This window comes from Octopus bimaculoides, chromosome 21 (assembly GCF_001194135.2).
Source record: "Octopus bimaculoides isolate UCB-OBI-ISO-001 chromosome 21, ASM119413v2, whole genome shotgun sequence".
Classification (NCBI taxonomy): domain Eukaryota; kingdom Metazoa; phylum Mollusca; class Cephalopoda; order Octopoda; family Octopodidae; genus Octopus; species Octopus bimaculoides.
In genome coordinates, this window is record NC_069001.1 from 1385601 (window position 1) to 1404001 (window position 18401).

The following is an 18401-nucleotide window of genomic DNA, read 5'->3' on the forward strand; positions in this document are numbered from 1 at the left end:
GAGTTGGAAAGCGAGCTGGTTATGTTTGTGTTTGCACGCGAGTCAAAGAGGAAATGGTGGAAGAAGTGGTGATTCAGAGAGAGAGAGAGAGAGAGAGATCGAATACAATAGGGAGGGAGAGGGAGAGGGAGAGGGAGAACCGGCAGCAGTACATCATGCTGGTCAAATTCGTTAGGTTTTTAGAAAAAAAGTTGAAAGAAACACAACAGTGTTTAAACGTGAGATTAAATGTTTAAATCGGTAACAGAAATGAGAGTTAAAAATCGTAATTTTTAAAGGGGGTTAGAGACAAATTTCAGTCAGGTTTGGGCTAAGGAGCAAAACTTTGACAAGTAGAGGCGAAGACGATAGATCGCGTGAGATAGAGAAAAAATACATAAATAATCATGAATTCAAGACATAAATGTATAGTTAGAGAAAACGAAGTGGGGTGGTGGAAGGGGAGCGCATCAGAAGGGATAATATATGAAAAATAGGAATGACTTAGCTATTGTTCATGTCTTGGTGAGCTTCGTCGTGGGTTCTATTAGCATAGAGATTCCAAATTCCACCCATGCCCATCCAGTGTTGCATGTCCTTCCTTTTGTATTTTTAAGACAGTAGGATGTAATCTAAAGAAAATCTAGCTGCTATTTCTAACAGGCAAGTCAAGTGACTATATAGGGCAGAGGTTCTCAATCGGGGTCCATATGACTTTTAGGGGTCCACATAAGGTTTGGTTAAAGTCCAGGAGCAAAAATTTGGTTATACTTGTACAATACACAAAATATTTCAACAACTGTTTTTTTTTATACAATTCCTAAAACTATAATAGGATTTTAATCAGTAACCCTGTAATTCATTCTATTCCTCATCCTCGTTTAATGTTTGTTTCCCATGCTGGCATGGGTTGGGTGGTTAAAACAGGATCTAATGGGGGTAAGGATCATGTTGTGCTCCCCTGTCTATTATAGCATCATTTCTATGGTTGGGTGCCCTTCCTAGCAGCAACCCATTATAGCATGTACAGGGTCCTTTTTACTGTGACCCTGGCACTAGTACGGGCACCATACAGTTTACAGGAGTATGAAACCCAAAGGGTGTTATGGGAGAATCCTGAACACCCCCACGTGACTGAAGGTGGACTAACCGATTACAATAAATAAGTACTGAGTGAACTGTCGGATGGGGAGGAGCTGATGGTGTTAGTTCAACTGTATTGGTTTAACAGTAATACAGGGTATCGTACCCACGCTCAAGTCGTACGGAGTGCGTTCTATGTTAAGTATTTCTACAATAGGTTATTTTTAGATAACCACAACCAACTATTTGTCTAATACCATTTTACACCAGACGTGTACACCCACGTCATAACAGAGGGATAGGGCTTTATGCTAGGGGACGACGGTTAAGGGATGTGAGAAGAGATGGTGGACCTGGTTCCTGTTGCATGGCTACAATTACTGTGAAATTAGGACAAAAATAATAAATTTAAAATGATATAATGAAGAGGAGGTATCAGATTCCTTTTCACTTACTTGTCAAGGACATGGTAGGCTGTTATTTGGACAGCGTAGAGTTTCGATAAGAGCATTGGGCAGAACTGGTCAAGAATGGTTTCCAGCTTCTCGCTGGACGACAGACTGGTAGAGCTGGTTTCCTTCAGAGGTGTGTTTAATAGTCGGTCTTGTGGGCAGTGGGTTAGAACCTGCCCTAGCCAAGCAACAACAGGGTGTTGTACGTCAGAATCCTTCTCTGATGACAATACACTTTCTGGAGTGATAGAGAAATAATAATAATAATAATAATGGTTTCTTTTATTGGCCACAAGGGCTAATATATACAAACATAAAAGAACATACAATAACATTAAAAAACAAAACAACGGACTATACAATGGGTTTTCATGTTTGTGTACACAGTAAATAACAAAAAAATTAATCAATATAAATCTCCCAATAGGTGCTTTAAAGGTTACTCATGGAAAAACTCACAAAAGCCATAAATAGCTTGAAGAATAGAAAAAGAAGAGACCCACCTGCTGTTTGGATGTAGAGTGGAATAACGAGAGCGTAAACGGCTTCACTGAAGAATTCATTCCATTCCGAGATGACATTGTCAGGGATGTTGGTGTGTGAGTCTTGCAGGCTGGCAGCCATCTTGTAGAGCAGCTCACATATTCCTACCATAAATAGTTGCACCTGTACAGGTGAGCCACTCAGGCATTTCGTCTCACTGGCGCTCTGGGAACAAGAAATAAATTAAGATAGGAAGGTACGGAGACAGGTATGCAATTAGGTAGATATTCGGTTCAGGTTCAGCCCTGTTGTGCAGTACCTTGGGGGCAAGGGTCCTCTATAGCCCCAGGCTGGCCAATGCTTTGTGAGTGAATTCAATAGAAACTGCATGGAAAGCCAGTGACTGCAGCCATGCTGGAGCACTGCCTTGAAGAATATTAGTCAAACAAATCAATGCCAAGATTTATTTGTTGAACTGCTAAGTCATGGGGGACATAAATACACCAACACCATTGTCAAGCAGTGATAGGGGACAAACTCACATTCATATGACAGGCTTCTGTGTGCATGTGTGTTCCCCACCCACTGCTCGACAACTAGTGTCCTCTGCAACAGCATTTCAGCAAAAGGGACCAACGTCCTTGGGTTGATTCATTTGATTAAAACCCTTCAAGGCGATGCTCCAGTATGGCCACAGTCGAATGACAAACAAAATCAAAAAATAAGATCATCATCATCATCGTTTTAACGTCCACTTTCCATGCTGTATGTATGCTGGTGTATTTATGACCCCCTGTAACTTAGCAGTTCAGCAAAATTGACCGATAGAATAAGTATCAGGCTTAAAAAAAAAGTACTGAGGTTGATTCCTTTGACTAACATTCTTCAAGGCAGTGCTCCAGCATGGCCACAGTCTAATGATTGAAACATGAGACACACACACAATGGGCTTCTCGCTGTCTTCATCTGCAAAACTCTCTCACAAGGCAATGGTCAGCCTGGGGCTCAAGCCAAAAGATATTTGACCAAGGTTCCACACAGTGACTGAACACTAAAAAATGCAGCTGACTGCCAGCATGTAACGAAAGGTCACATCTTACCTGAAGCCATGAAACAGCACTGCAGAGAATGAAATCACACTGGTCATTGTCGAGGACTGACAGCTGTGACCACATCAGCTTGAGGAAGTTCATCACCTCCACATTAAAATGAACAGCATGAGGAGATGCTGAGGTGATGTTGCTGTAATCAAAACAAATAACTTGAGATTACTGATTGGAAACCAGAGACGATGTGGTCGAGAAACAAAGTTCCAAACCACACAGCCATGCTTGTCCACACACACACACACACACAGAGGGACTAAACGTGAGTATAGTGGGTGAAGGGGATTTAGGGACTCAATGCATTTGTTTTGGGGAGGGGAAAAGGACATGGATGTCTGGTGGACAGGTGTTAGCAGGGTGAGAAGTGGAGGTGAGGTGGGTGAATTGATTGCAACAACAACTATTAGCACAGTAAACCTTACAAATAAAAGAGAAAGTCATCCCCAGTGAGGAGACAAGAACCACCATAACATACATCACGTACTTACATGTGGAAAAGGAAATGGTCCCCAGAGTGACGCCATTCACTCAGAGTATTTAAGAGGTCAATGAAGATCGACTGCTTGTCAGGGTCTTCGTGGAACTTCCATTTACCTGTTGCCATGGTGATAAGGGGCAGTAGACCTACAGCACCTTGAAGGTGAAAAAGGAGAGAGAGAGAGAACATTACAATTTATCAAAGACATATCCTAATTTTATACTATGATGATGCTGATAATGCCTTAACCAAGGAAAGACACCATAGATGATGTAATCCTGCAAGTATTGTGTTTAGGGAAAAGATGAGGTAGGCAAGGGTGGAATACTTTTGATCACTGGTCTGAGTGGTTTAAACTGGCCTGGGGTTAAATAACAACAAAAACCAAGCTGACAAGAGAGGCAATGGGAAGTCATTGCCTGAAAACAAAAGGAGATGGTCATGGCTGGAACAGCTTTGATCAATAACTGTACTCAGTAGTGGCTGACCTGGGGTTAAACAAGTACAAATGTGTAACAAGCTGATGAGGAAGCCTCTATGAGAAGTCATTGCCTGAAAATGAGATGGGATGGTCATGACTGGAATAGCTTTGATCACGAGTGTATTCTCAGTTCTGGGTTGACCTGGGGCTAAAAGGTTACAAAGAAAGCGAGAGAGAGGGTTTACTTACAGCTGAGAGAGAAGAGGTTGTCACTGGGTAACGAGAGCAGCTTTGTGACGAGGACTTGTGTAATGTTCCAAGAAGCAGACGAGGTGCAGTGCTGTATCAACATGCGTAACATCTGCAGGTGTTTCTCTGTGAATTCTTCTTCAAAATAGGAACCAATTCTTAGAAAGTAGAAAAAAAAAAACATGGAAATAAATAAGTATAATTGAAGGGGAACAAATTAAATTAATCCTTTAGCATTTTAGATTATTTTGCCAAATGCAATGGTTATTCATTCCCGTTGTTTCAGAATTAGTCAGACATTATCTTTGTTCCAAAGGCAGTGAAATGCTGAGCAGTATTTTGCCTGTCTTTATGTTCTGAGTTCAAATTCCACTGAGGTTGACTTTGCCTTTCATCCTTTCAGGGGTTGAGAAATTAAGTACCAGTCGCATACTGGGGTCGATCTAATCGACTGGCTCCCTCCCCAACAAAAAACTTCCGGCCTTGTGCCTAGAGTAGAAAAGATTATCTTGCAGTTCCAACAAGATTCTGATAATGTGATTGTTTATTTTCAGAATGACATTGTAGGGTAGGTATGAGAAGCTGGATCTAGCTAGTATGAACACTGTGGCCATGCTGAGGCACCGCCTTGAAGAAGTTGAATAACTCGACCCCAGGATTTAGTTTTAAGCCTAGTACTATTGGTCCCTTTTAACCAAACTGCCAAGTTACAGGGACATAAACAAACCAACACTAGTTGTCAAGTGGTGAGGGCGGGACAAACACACACAAAAACATGCACACAGATATATGTATATGTGATGGGCTTCATTCAGTTTCCATCTACCAAATCAACCACCCACAAGGCTTTGGTCAGCCTGAGACTATGACTGAAGATCCTTGCCCAAGGTACCACACAGCAGGACTGAACCTGGAACCATGTGGTTAGGAAGCAAACTTCTTACCACACAACCAAACCTGTGCCTGTGATATGAATTTTTTTTGAAAAAGTAAGAAGTTCCAATAACACTAATGGAGGAAGTTATATGTTTTATGTTTTTGTAAATAATAAAAAATAGATTTAAAAGAAAACAGAATTTCTTATTGTTTATATCTTTGATGCTTTTTTTAAAGATTGATTTGTATTTACCTGTTTTCGGAGAGTTTTTCATGGAATTTTTGTTCCAACAGAAACTGCAAGCCCATAGCTTGCCAATGGCCATCAGATAAGACACTGTGAAAGAGGGAAAAGAAGACATCAAAAGTCATATATGTGTTTGTGTGTGTGTGTATAAATACATATTTGGTATTAATTATTAGAGCGAACAAAAGTACAATTCCAAAAGTACTTTCCATGTATGTATAATTGCTTCTACACATAAACCAGTGTTTGAGGTGGGGAGGAAATGAGTGCATCATAATTGTATAAATATCTCTTAAAAATATAACATTGCAGCTCTGAGTAGACAATCTGTAGCGAAAGGCATTTCAGTCATGACCATCCTATCTGAATATAATCTAACATAGGCCGCCTCTTTTGAAGTGGAGAGAGTGGAATGTGAAGGAAATTTGGTTGCAATTTCTAATGAGTCGAGCAACGATGGAGAAGTTCTAATGAAGTGGTCGTTATAGTAGTAGTAGCAATATTAAATAGATGTTGTAGTAGTAGTAGTAAAAAGATGTGAGATAGCGAGCAGCCACTGACCGTTGTGTGAAAAGGTCCAGTAATGTATCGGTCTGTTGATCGTCCAGGTTATCAAGGTGTTTGGTCATCTGCTTGTGTAATGTCGTCACAAACTTCTTCAGTTCACTATTCTGCAAAAGAAACACAACAACAACAATAATAATAATGGTTTCAAATTTTGGCACATGGCCAGTAATTTTAGGGGTTGGGGTTAGTCAGTACTTGACTGGTCCTTCATTGATCTTGAAAGGATGAGAAGCCAAGCTGGCCTCAGAAGGAATTGAACACAGAACGTTAAGGGCTGGAAAGAATGCAACAAAAGCATAATTTCCAAGACTCTAAAGATTCTACCAGCTCTGTGCATTAGATGAAAGGAGGCATTGAACTACAAATAGTCAAGAATTACTGGTCTAACCCAAGCCGGTATGGAAAAATAGACATAAAAATGAATGCAAAACAAAAAATATAAATAAAGTGACAGTTTTTACCGTATTGTAGGTATCGACCCAACATTCAGAAACAGCGACTGAACAGAGCAAGTTGTAAAGGACATCAAGAAATTGGGGTGGGTTAAGTAAGCTGGTCAAGTGGTCAGTAGAATTCTCTGATAGACCATCTTGCAAGAAATCTAACAGAGATGTATGGAAGAGGCTAGTGAAGACTGTGGAAGTAGGGAAGTCTCCAGGTGGGACCTCAGGGTTTGGCTTATTGTGTCTTTGACAATCCCAGTAAGTAGCACTCAGCTGTCCAGTTATCATGAGATATTCCTCAAACTGAAAGACAAAAACAAAAAAAAATTTTTAATTAAAATAAAATAAATATAAAAGTAAAATAAAGTTTCAGATTTCAGCACAAGGCCAGCAATTTTAGGGGGAAGAGAAAGTCTATTACATCAACCCCAATAGATGACTGGTATCTTATTTTATCAACCTAGAAAGGATGACAGGCAAAGCTGACAATGACAGAATTTGAAAAGAACATGAATAGCTGGATTAAACGCACCAGACATTTTGTCTGATGCTCTACCAATTTTGCTAGTTTGCAATCTTAATTGTTTCTCATTTCGAAACACCTGAACAGAAACGGAGATCCTTACCTGTTTTGGTGGCAACACGTGTTCTGTCACAGTGAACAGGTGACTAAAGTGCTCAATCAAAAATGGACTGGTCAAACCATCATCTACTTCTGCAAACACTGTGTTTAACAAAGTCTTCACTTCTCCAAAGACAGTTTGTAACCTGCAAAGAAGCAGAAAAAATTAAAAATGGGAGAGGGTCAATGTAACAAGAAGAGGAGAGGGGGGGGGGGGAGTTGAGAAAAAGCAGATGTCGTCATCATTTTAATGTTTGCTTTTCACTGCTCTCAGGAGTCACATGCAATTTGTTGAGGCACAGATCCTGCGGCTGGATGCCCTTCCTGTTGCTTACCCTCATCTGTTTCCAAGTAAGATAATTTTCTGAAGATTAGATATGTCTTGGAGGAAATGAAGGACACTGCTTGCATGATGACAACATCTGTTTACAACTATTGATGATGATGATGACGATGTAAAGGCAAGGAGACAGCAATGCATGCACGCACATACATGATGGGCTTCTTTTAGTCTCCATCAACCGAATCTACTCACAAGGCTTCAATCACCCACCTATAGTAAAAACACTTGTCCAAGGTGCCAAGCAGCAGGACAGAACCCAGAACAATGTGGTTGGGGAAGCAAACTTCTTCCCATAAATTAATATATTAATTATCATCCATGCCAGCATGGAAAGCGGACGTTAAACGATGATGATTACTATGAACATTCTCCTCCTCCTAATTGCTGCCATCACCATCCTAATCGTCGTCGTCATCGTCATCACCATCATAATCGTTGTTGTCACTACCACCACCATCATTATCACCATACCTCATTTTTTATGTGGTCCAATTACAAAGAGGAAGCCACACAATTAGAAAGTTAACGAATTTACTAAACGAGGGACTCACTGTTCTGTTGTGGCCACTTTGTACATGACTGTGTCTCGAACTGCCTGGAAAATGTTGAGGAAAAACCTGCTGATGCCCTTCGATGTTGAAGGCTGGCGACGGTAGAGAGTCTGCATCCCATTGATGCAAACTTGACGAACTTCCTTTCGAGTGTGTTCTGTGGGACGAAGACAAAATATAACAAACATCGGTTAATGCGAGAAAGCAGACACAGAAGTCTGGTGCAGGCTTCTGCCTGGCTGGCTCCTATCAAACCACATCCAGCCCAAGCCAGTATGGAAGGCAGACATTAAACAATGATCATATATACACACACATATATATATATATATATATCTAAATATATAAAATTCTTAAGGTCCACTTTTTCCATGCTAGTTAGCATGAGTCAGATGGAATTCATAGAGGCAGGTTTTTCTACAGCTGGATACTCTTTCTGTTGCCAATCCTCACCTGTTTCCATCTAAGGTAATATTTCCCCATGACCAGACATGTTTTCAAATGACTCCACTTGTATGACAGAGATGCTTAGTTAAAACCATTACATGATGTTAAGACAAGGAGACACACACACACACACACACACACACACACACAGAAGCTTCTTCCAGTTTCCATCCACCCAAATCCACTGTCAAGGCTCTGGTTGGCTCAAGTCTATATAAGAAAATACCTGTCTGAAGTACCATGCAGTGGGACTGAACCTGAAACCATGTGGATGGGAGGTCAACTTCTGGTTGGTGAACCAGTGCCGCAAAAGAAAAAAAAAACAGATAATAGTTTAAGAATGTGAGGGAATTTACCTGAAACAGTCAAATCAGTTTCCAGAACAAATTTGTACAAAATGAGGATTAAATCTTCAGCAGAGTTGCTTAGCGAACAATCCTGCAAAAAAGAAAGAACAGAAAAATGATCACATACAACAACAACAACAGTAGTAGGAACTATCACAGAATTTGTAATTGTATAAATAGTAGGTGTGGTTGTGTGGTAAGAAGCTTGCTTCCTAACACAACATGGTTCTGGGTTCAGTCCCATCGCCTGACACCTTAGGCAAGTGTCTTCTGCTACAACCTTGATAGATGGAAACTGAAAGAAGCCCATCATATGTGTGTGTGTGTGTGTGTGTGTGTCATTGTGTACATATTTGTCCCCCACTACCACTTGACACCAGTGTTGGTTTGTGTATGTCCCCATAACTTAGCAGTCCAGCAAAAGAGATGGATAGAAGAAGCACTAGGCATAAAAAAAAGTCTTTTTTATAGCTGGATGCCCTCATCATCATCATCAATACCCTTCCGGCTTAATCCTTTGGCATTCACATTACTCTGTCAAATGTAATGCTTTTTTCATCTGCATTGTTTTGAATCCATCCTGCATCACCTCGTGCTATTGTTTATTTTTTAAGAATGACATTGTAGGGTAAGTGTGAGGGGCTGGATCTGGCCAGTTTGAACATAGAACAGGTAGAACCTTGTGGCCTGACATGGCTGGTAAATTCTCACCTCTAGTCCCTGGAAGAAACTAGCCAACACTTTGGCAACAAACTGCATCGAGAGGTCAGTCTTATGGTTGTCCTTGCACAGTTTTAACTTCTTCAATGTTGAGTGAATGACAAAAAATATCTTTTCAATATATTTCATCTGAAGAAGTGGTTCTGAAACAAAACGAAAAAGAATTTAAAACATTTTTTGCATCCTCTTATTATTTTATAACAAAATTAAATACTCTGATCTTGTTTCAATTTTGATTTCATATTTTAGCACAAGGCCAGCAAGTTCGGGGGAGGGCGTAAGTTGATTATACCGACACCCAGTACATGACTGGTACTTTATTTTATTGACCTTGAAAGGATGGAAGGTAAAGTTAACCTCGATAGAATTTGAACTCAGATCATAAAGACAGATAAAATGCTGCCCCGCATTCTGGTGGTTTTGTCAGCTTGCCGCCTTTTTGTTTCAATAAATTTCGAAAATAATGAAGAAGAATTTAGTAAAACAAAAAGTTTGTATCATAGGACCCGGCCGAGTGGTTTCAAAAGGGTTCAACCTACCTGATTGAGAATTTGATGACAAAGCCACAGTGAGGACAGACCAGTTGTGCTCAACATCGGAAAGTTCAACCCCAGCAGCTGGTGGCACAAGAGCCTGGGCACACACGTCTTCAGTGATGGACACCAGCAGCTCACCAAGAGTAGACGTTTCCAGCCACTTGGATATGGCTGAGACCTTCCGACGCGACGACAGCAGCTCCAGCAAGAACACTTTCAGCAAATGTCTGTCACCGTTGAGATTCTGTTGAAGGAAATGGGAAAATGTCAGAGACAACACCAAAATAGTTTTGAAGGTACATACCCCAGATTATTCTCAAGGACTCAAAAATGTCTCATGGCTTGAGCACAAGACCAAAAGGGACGATTTATGACCTCATTCCACCAATTTCTAATGTTGACAGGATTTGCTAGTCACTGCCATTGTGGACAAAGACCATTCAATTATATTGCGGGTATAACTGGCAGCCCCGTTGGTTATGATGGTGAGGGTTCCAGTTGGTCTGATCAACGGAACAGTCAGCTCATGAAATTAACATACAAGTAGCTGAGCACTCCACAGACACATGAAGGCCACATCAACAGGTGACATTACTAGGAGCTCAGAAGCATTAGACTAAACAATGAGATGATAGCAATGAGTTGAGTGTGTGAGTGCATGTGAAGGAATTTTCTGGAAAAAACGAGTTAACTTACATGGCACAGGTGGTCCAAGAAGGTGACAATATGGCCAGTATCATTAAACAATGGTAACAACATAAAGATGGCATTAAACAGATAGACATCACTTTGTCGTTGTTGTTGCTGCTTTTCAGAATGGTGCATTTTGTGGAGCCAATTTAGAAGCATGTCAGTGGCAAAACTCCTGAAGATATTCCCATCCTCGTGATTGTCTTTCGCAGGACCAAGTTGTTTGATGATGCTTTCTGATGGATAGAGTCGCAGGTATTTGACAAAAAGGTAAAGGCGCCACTCTTCAAGGTTGTCATTGACGAGTGAGAAGGCCTTGTGGATTAATTTTGATATATACTGCTCCTGGAATTGGGTTAGTGATGCAGTGCTGCTAACTGAAGTTGACATGGATCGTTCATCAATGGAGAGGTCCAACATTGGTGAACTTGAGAACTTAACAGAGGATGCCTTACCAGATGGGTTCGTAGGAGATTTCTTTGAGTAAAGCAAAAGTTCGGCAAGTTGAGTGAGTCTCTCTGGTAAATAATTCCTTGAAGAACAGTTTTCTTCGGTCAAGGAATCGATACATTTTAATGTGATCCCTGTGACGCTGGCCCAGCATTTGTGCGCAATGCTGTCGCTGATATCATTGTCAGCGTCCTTCGCAGAGGTGTTCTCTGCACCTGAGGAATGAAGTTCAGTTAAGGAGCTGAGCAGAGTGCCTAGCTGACTGTAAAGGGTAGATTTCGAAAGGGTTCCTCTCCGTTCCACAAGAGATTCTAACAACAAGGGTTCAAGCTGCAACAGTAAAACAGAAATATAATGGTTTTGAATCTTGACACAAGACCAGGAATTTCATGGGGAGGAAGTCGATTAGATTGACCCCAGTGCATAACCGGTACTTATTTTATTGACCCTGAAAGGATGAAAGGCAAAGTTAACCATGGAGGAATTATAAACCCAGAAGAAATGCTGTTAAGACTATTTTCTAGTGTGCAAATGATCCTGCCTAACAAGGACAATTAAGTATTTACATATTTCTTATACACAGGGTACCCAATTCTATTTTCATAGTTTCCCAGATTATTTTGGCTTCATTAGCAATCGCACAGTTATATATAGCTTAAACGAAAGAGAAAAGGATAGACAAAAGATATGGAAGTCAGATCTCTGCAGAAAAATCAAAATATTGTGCTTTGGAAGATCTGTTGTTGTATGGAACAGGGAGATGGACCCTGACTCAAGCAGTTGAGAAGAAACTGGACACTTAAATGCTTAGGGTTGTACGAAACATAAACTGGGGTCAATGCATAACAAATGAAAGTTTAACTGGAAACTTGCTCAAGATAACAACTACAATTGCTCAAAGATGGTTACAATTTGCAGGACATTGCTGGAGAAGTAAGCAGGAAATGATACACAAACTACTGTTGTGGGAACCAGCTTGTGGGAGACACATCAGAGGAAGACCTGCTTGAAGATTCATCGATCAGTTCTCTGAGGATACAAACCTCAGTGAGGGGCAGTAGCCAGGAGCAATGGAAAATAGCGAATTGTGGAGAGACTTTGGCAAGAATGTTCGACCATGGTCACAAGAGGGATAAACTAAAGACCACCAGAAAGAAAGATAGCAAAAACGGATGTGAAAACGGAATGTTAGATTATATATCAAAGCACTAACCTGGTCCATGAATACACGATGACAAGTGTTTAAATCCCCATCTCTCAAGTCCATCTTCACCATGTAGTGGACACATTCCATAAAGGAAGTGACCATGGCTGAACACTCACTACCACTCCGCTGGACACTGTCTTTACAAATGCTGGAAAGGACAATAATGGGAAAAAGAATAACAAAATAGTTATAAGGGTGGAGGGGTCTGATGCAGATCATTAAGTACCAGGCAGCAGTCAAAAGAATTTCATTTCTATTCTATTTCACTATCACAATCTGCAAGGTGTTTTAGCATTATATACATATTAAATAGGCATATGTGCAGGAATGGCCATGTAGATGAGAAGTTCATATATATATATATATATATATATATATATATATATATATACACACACACACACACAGATAGATAGATAGATAAGTTATAGATTATGCACCTTATTGCATTTTGTTAAGTGTGATTCCCCCACTTCTGTAAAAAAAAGCTATCTTACATGAAAGCATACTGTAGTAAAAAATACAGTTGAAAACCACATTTCTAAGACATATACACACACACATTACACAAATGCACACGACACATGCATAAACACATACAATCCATACACACACATATATATACATACAATACTAACCCAGTTTTGAAGCAGGAGAAGAACTGCTCATAGAATTGTAGAGATTGTCCATTAAAGTCTGTGGGGAATTTGCTGAGTAATGGCAGAATACTAGGACTGATAACTGCAGCGTTTCCATGGCAACCTTCAGTCAGCACATTTCTGAATTTAGGCCACACAGCTTTCGGCACACTTACAAACTGCCAACATTCCTGGAAAATAGAATTACGTTTTATATATATATATATATATATATATGTGTGTGTGTGTGTGATAAAAACGCACACTAAGACACACAGACAGATAAATAACCTGTGAAGTTAGATGAGTAAAACACAGAAAAACAGCACAAAAATATAAAGCAAAATCAATAGCAATCAAAGAATAGGTACAATGAAAATAAATGGAAGGGGACATCTATCACTTACTTGCTTCAGTCACTGGACTGTAGCCATGCTGGAGCACTGCACCTTGAAGGGTTTAGCTGATCAAATCAACCCTGAGCATTTATTTTTCATATTTATTCTATTCTTTTCTCAAGCCACAGTCATGGGGACATAAACAAACCAACACTGGTTGCCAAGTGGTGGAATTACAGATATAAAGATATGCACACAAACATATACACACACACATAAACACACACACGACAGGCTTTTTCAGTTTCTTTCTACCAAATCCACTCACAAGCCTTTTGGTTGGTTCTGGGTCAAAGACATTTGGTTGGTTCTGCAGTCAAAGACATTTGTCCAAGGTGCTACGCAGTGAGACAGAAGAGGATCAAACATTTTAGGTTATACTCTTTATCAAAAAGAAGAGAAAGAAACTGACACAGGGGAGAGGATAAATGATGAAGACGACACTTACTGATGAAATATTGATGAGGGAGAGTACAGCTTCCCAAACCGAGCCACTGACAACGACCTCATTCTCATCGAGGTTTAGTAGAATGCAAGGACTAAGTTTCTTCATATTGTCAATAGCAACATCTGGAAGAACTTGGCAAAGACTGGCCAGGAACAGGTAAGATGAGCTGCGTATCTGCAAGAGAAATTGGAAACAGATCTTGGTTCTTGGAAAACAGAAATCACAAATTTGTATCTATGCATCATCATCATCATCGTTTTAACAGCTATTATTCTCTATTTGCATAGGTTGGATGGAATTTACTGAGGCAGATTTCCTATGGCTGGATGCCCTTCCTGTCACCAACTTCTCGTTTCCAAACAAGGTAATATTTCCCCCATGGCCAGACTTTTTTTTGTCACAGGAAATGAAGGACATCACTTCTATGACAGCACAGCCACACACATCCTTCAACAAAGGATTCTTTCAGTTTTCATCTACCAAACCCACACACACATAATTCGAAGAGAGTTAGAGGCTGTGAATCCAACTAAGGGATTATATCTATCCAATATACTGCTGGTAGAGCACCCAATTATTAATGCAGTGTTTTTTTCATTGCATGGCAATTACACTACTGAATGTAATAAATGGGTGAGGGTAAAAAGTTGTTTTACCCTTAATTTATATTGCAATAAGAAAATGGTATTTTTATATATGTAAAGCACAATATGTTATACATGTATGTATATTGTTATAATTGTTTTTTTTTTTAAATAGACATAATATGTCTAAAAGTTGATGAATACCACCTCTTGATCCCCTCCATTTTCTTATTGCCATATATATATATATATATATATATATATATATATATATATATATATATATATATATGTATAGTACTTCAACAGCACGCCCTGGAACATTGCCTCACTGACTCTCACTGACTGTAGTATCTCCTCTACTGCAAGAGACCTGTTTCTGTCCCTCTATTGGATTTTAACCTCTCTCACCTGGTGGCACAAAACCACCTCACTCAAAACCACACCTTGTCTCAGTCAAGGGTTCTATTTCTTGCAAGTTACTTGCTGATCTTACAGGTGCCATGTAAAAGCACCCAGCACACTCTCAGAGTGGTTGGCATTAGGAAGGGCATCCAGATGTAGAAATCTGGTCAAAACTGCCATTGGAGCTTGATGCAGTCTTGTGGGTAACTGGACCCACTCAAACTTGTTCAAACCCCAGCATGGGAAACTGACATTACTAATGATGATGGTAACAATGACATCAAGACTGAGATCTGATTCTAAATCAGGAATTACCTCCCTAATTTCTTGAGGACACTGGAAAACATATTCCTTACCGAATTAACTGTCGATTTTGGTAACTTCCAGAATTTTGAAGATTCCAAAAGCTGAGAGATTTTCTCCTTTGATATATTTTTAGAATTATCAGTAAATGCTTTCAGAAGTTTGCAGATGGACAACAGAGATGAAGAAACGACTCTGTGGTATTTGTTTGTTAACTCATCTGGAGACGACACTCTGAAGAGAGACAAAAAAAATATAATAAAACAGTAGGGAAGAAGACATATAAAAGTATAAAAATGAAAGACTAACAAGAGGTGCGTATGCATTTCGGTCAAACTACATGGCACTTTGGGCAAATATTTTTTTTTTATCTTTTTACTATAGCCTGGGAATGGATTTGGTAGGCAGAAAATGAAAGAAACCTATCAGTGCAGGAAAGGCTTTTAAACACAGGCATGGATGTGTGGTTAAGAATTTTGCTTCTCAGCCACATGGTTTTGAGTTCAATCCCAATGTATGGCACCTTGGACAAGTGCCTTGTATCATAGCCCTGGGATGACCAAAGCCTTGTGGGTGGGTTTTGCAGATAAAAACTGAAAACACCTAGTGTGTGTGTGTGTGTGTCCTTGACATCATGTGATAGTTGTAAACAAGCCTCACTGTTATACAGGCAGCATAGTTCATTTGTAATCTCCTCTGAAAATCTGTCCAACCATGGGAAATATTGCTTAGCTTGTAAACAGGTGAGGGTTAGTGACAGGAAGGGTATCCGGTCATAGAAAATCTACCTCAATGAATTCCATCTGACCCATGCAAATATGAGACAGTAAAATGATGATGATGATGCATCATGTGGTAAAGCAACTGTGACACTAGGTCACTAACAAACTGGAAATGCTTAGAATGCTGTTTTTATTGTACACCAATGTTTTCGAACGAATATCCTTATCTTGGGTGTTAGTGTCCTAATATGACTATAATTCAAGAGAACTCCAATGCACAGCTTTCAAAATATTTTGCTTTTAACCCTTTTTTCCTTTACAAAAAATTGGAATACTAAATTAAGGGCTTCTTTCAGTTTCTGTCTCCCAAATTTGCTCACAAGGCATTGGTCACTTGCTCAAGGTGCCATGCAGTAGGACTGAACCTTAGACCACATGGTCAAGAAGCAAGCTTCTTAGCTACACAGCCATACTGGCACCTACAGTCACACTAATGGGGTTCCTCTTGAAATTTTGTGGGAAATTCACAAGCAACAGGGGTAAGGGTTCCAAGGCCCTGACATTGAAAGAAGGAAGGGCTGTGCATAGAAAGAATTAGTGCAAAGCTTGGGGTGGGCGACACAATAAGGCTGATGGGACGAGGAAGAAAGCCGAGTCGGGGATACCTGATATATTAAGGTAGAAAATGACTACTTACTTAGGGTCACTAAGTGTTTCAGGTTTTTGGTTGAGTAAATTATCAATTGTGAACTGGGAAAAAGAAAAAACAAACAAAACATTTTTAATAAACTTCACAGGGTGTGTGAGTGTTTATACAGTCTAAACTGACAGAATAGTTTGGCTGGATATGGCTGGTTCAAAAGTTAATCTTAAGGATACACATATTTTTATAATACTTACATCCAATATGGCTTCTTGGCAAAAGCTCAACGCTTGAGCTTGTTTTGCTGCAGGAAATGCAATATTGAAGGCCTGTTGTGCAGCAGTTGCAACTGTTGGATAGGGATCACACATACCAAGCAACCAGCTTGCCATTAGCTTCTTGAGATGCGGTGCCAACTCCCGGTGTAAAGAACCAGCCAAGACCGCCATGGACTGCTGGGCAGCTTCACGTACCCTGTGGTTGTCATCCTACAAGAAATAAAGAAGGGTAAGTCGGGTGAAGGAAATAGTTTAGACAGTCTTGGAGAGGGTAAAAAGAAAAAGAGAGACACATCTATCCTCACTCCAAGACACCTACCCTCACTACAGGCCATCTACCTTCACTACCACAAACATTATAGTCACTCCTGGCCCCTACATTAACCATACAGTCACTGCAAGTCCCTACAAACACTCACCAAACAACCACATTACTGTCATTAACAAATACACAATACAGTTAGTAAAAGTCTCTTGTAAACTGTTTGGGATTTGCAGTTTAGATATTTCATAATTTGTGTCTCTGAGTGTTGAGTCCATCATAAAAGAATGACACCCCCCACCACCACCACCACTTCAACAATCATCTTCACTGCTCCCTCTTCAAAAGAATACAGAAATAAAAAGTAAAACAAAAAACAGCATGGGTTACCATTGATATTTTGGAGTAGATTCGGGGCCAATATGGAAGTACTGCTTTAGCATCTTTGCATTCCTTGTCTTTGATCAAAGCATTGAACTCTTGTAATGCCTGAAAGGAAGAACAGAAATGAAAACCCAGAAACTAAACACAACGAGTATTTGGTAATCTTAGTTTGGTTAAAATTCAGAATGCATTACAAGAAGACACTATCAGCTGATGTGCCTTACAACAGAGTTAAGAAACACACAAGGATAAAAAAGGCAGTGGCCTCAGCTATGATTATTAAGACACAAACAAACTAAATAGATCAGGAACTACATTGAAATACAGATAAACTAGCAGAGGCACCGGGCATTGCCTGAGAATGAAATTTTTCCTGATATATTGGAAGAAAAAAGCAAAATATGTTGTATCAATATTCTTTAATTTTAATAAAAAAAATTAAATGAAGACCCTATTATTTGTCCGAAGTGGAATTATTCATGCATCACAAGTATGGAAGTAATTGGTGAAGCCGTTATCACGTGAAAAGCAAACATACACACACACATCTCTATTTTACATATTAGATTTACCTTGATTTTAGTGATGCTGTCTTTCTTGGAGAGCTTCCTGAGGACCAAACGCAAGTCCGCATCGAGGGCCGCATCAGCAGAGTGATCCAGATCCACGACAGGTACATAACCCATATCTGCTGTGGTGGATCCGAAGCCAATGAAACCTTGAGTTGTTGTTCCAGATTCACTGAGGAGTTGAGCTGCTTGGCTGCTGTTTGAAGGCTGCAGTGGTGCAGAAGAGGACGAGTATCAGTCTATCATATTCTTTTACTTGTTTCAATCTGTGGCCATGCTGGGGCGCTGGCATGAAGAATTTTTAGTCAAACGAACTGACCCCAGGACTTATAATTTTTTTTTTAGCACGGTACTTATTCTATTGGTTGAACCACTAACTTACAGCGACATAAACACACCAACACCGGTCGTCAAGCGATGGTGAAGGACAAACATTGATGCAAACACACACAGATATATATATATATATA

General features: G+C 39.9%; 1 protein-coding gene across 1 annotated transcript in view; it reads right to left on the reverse strand.

Moving 5' to 3' along the window:
* LOC106880280 (E3 ubiquitin-protein ligase listerin) overlaps positions 1-18401 on the reverse strand; it is a 32636-nt gene that overhangs the window by 12487 nt on the left and 1748 nt on the right. The window contains exons 2-23 of the mRNA XM_014930152.2: positions 17935-18138; positions 17369-17467; positions 16696-16926; positions 16493-16545; positions 15127-15307; positions 13782-13955; positions 12936-13126; positions 12304-12445; positions 10647-11420; positions 9954-10194; positions 9406-9557; positions 8704-8785; positions 7901-8057; positions 7011-7152; positions 6403-6687; positions 5936-6045; positions 5381-5464; positions 4252-4409; positions 3592-3736; positions 3098-3239; positions 2018-2222; positions 1518-1752 (exon numbers count right to left, since the gene is read on the reverse strand). Of these exons, the coding sequence (XP_014785638.1) occupies positions 1518-1752; positions 2018-2222; positions 3098-3239; positions 3592-3736; positions 4252-4409; positions 5381-5464; positions 5936-6045; positions 6403-6687; positions 7011-7152; positions 7901-8057; positions 8704-8785; positions 9406-9557; positions 9954-10194; positions 10647-11420; positions 12304-12445; positions 12936-13126; positions 13782-13955; positions 15127-15307; positions 16493-16545; positions 16696-16926; positions 17369-17467; positions 17935-18138 (4187 nt within the window). The remainder of the gene's footprint in view (positions 1-1517; positions 1753-2017; positions 2223-3097; positions 3240-3591; positions 3737-4251; positions 4410-5380; positions 5465-5935; positions 6046-6402; positions 6688-7010; positions 7153-7900; positions 8058-8703; positions 8786-9405; positions 9558-9953; positions 10195-10646; positions 11421-12303; positions 12446-12935; positions 13127-13781; positions 13956-15126; positions 15308-16492; positions 16546-16695; positions 16927-17368; positions 17468-17934; positions 18139-18401) is intronic.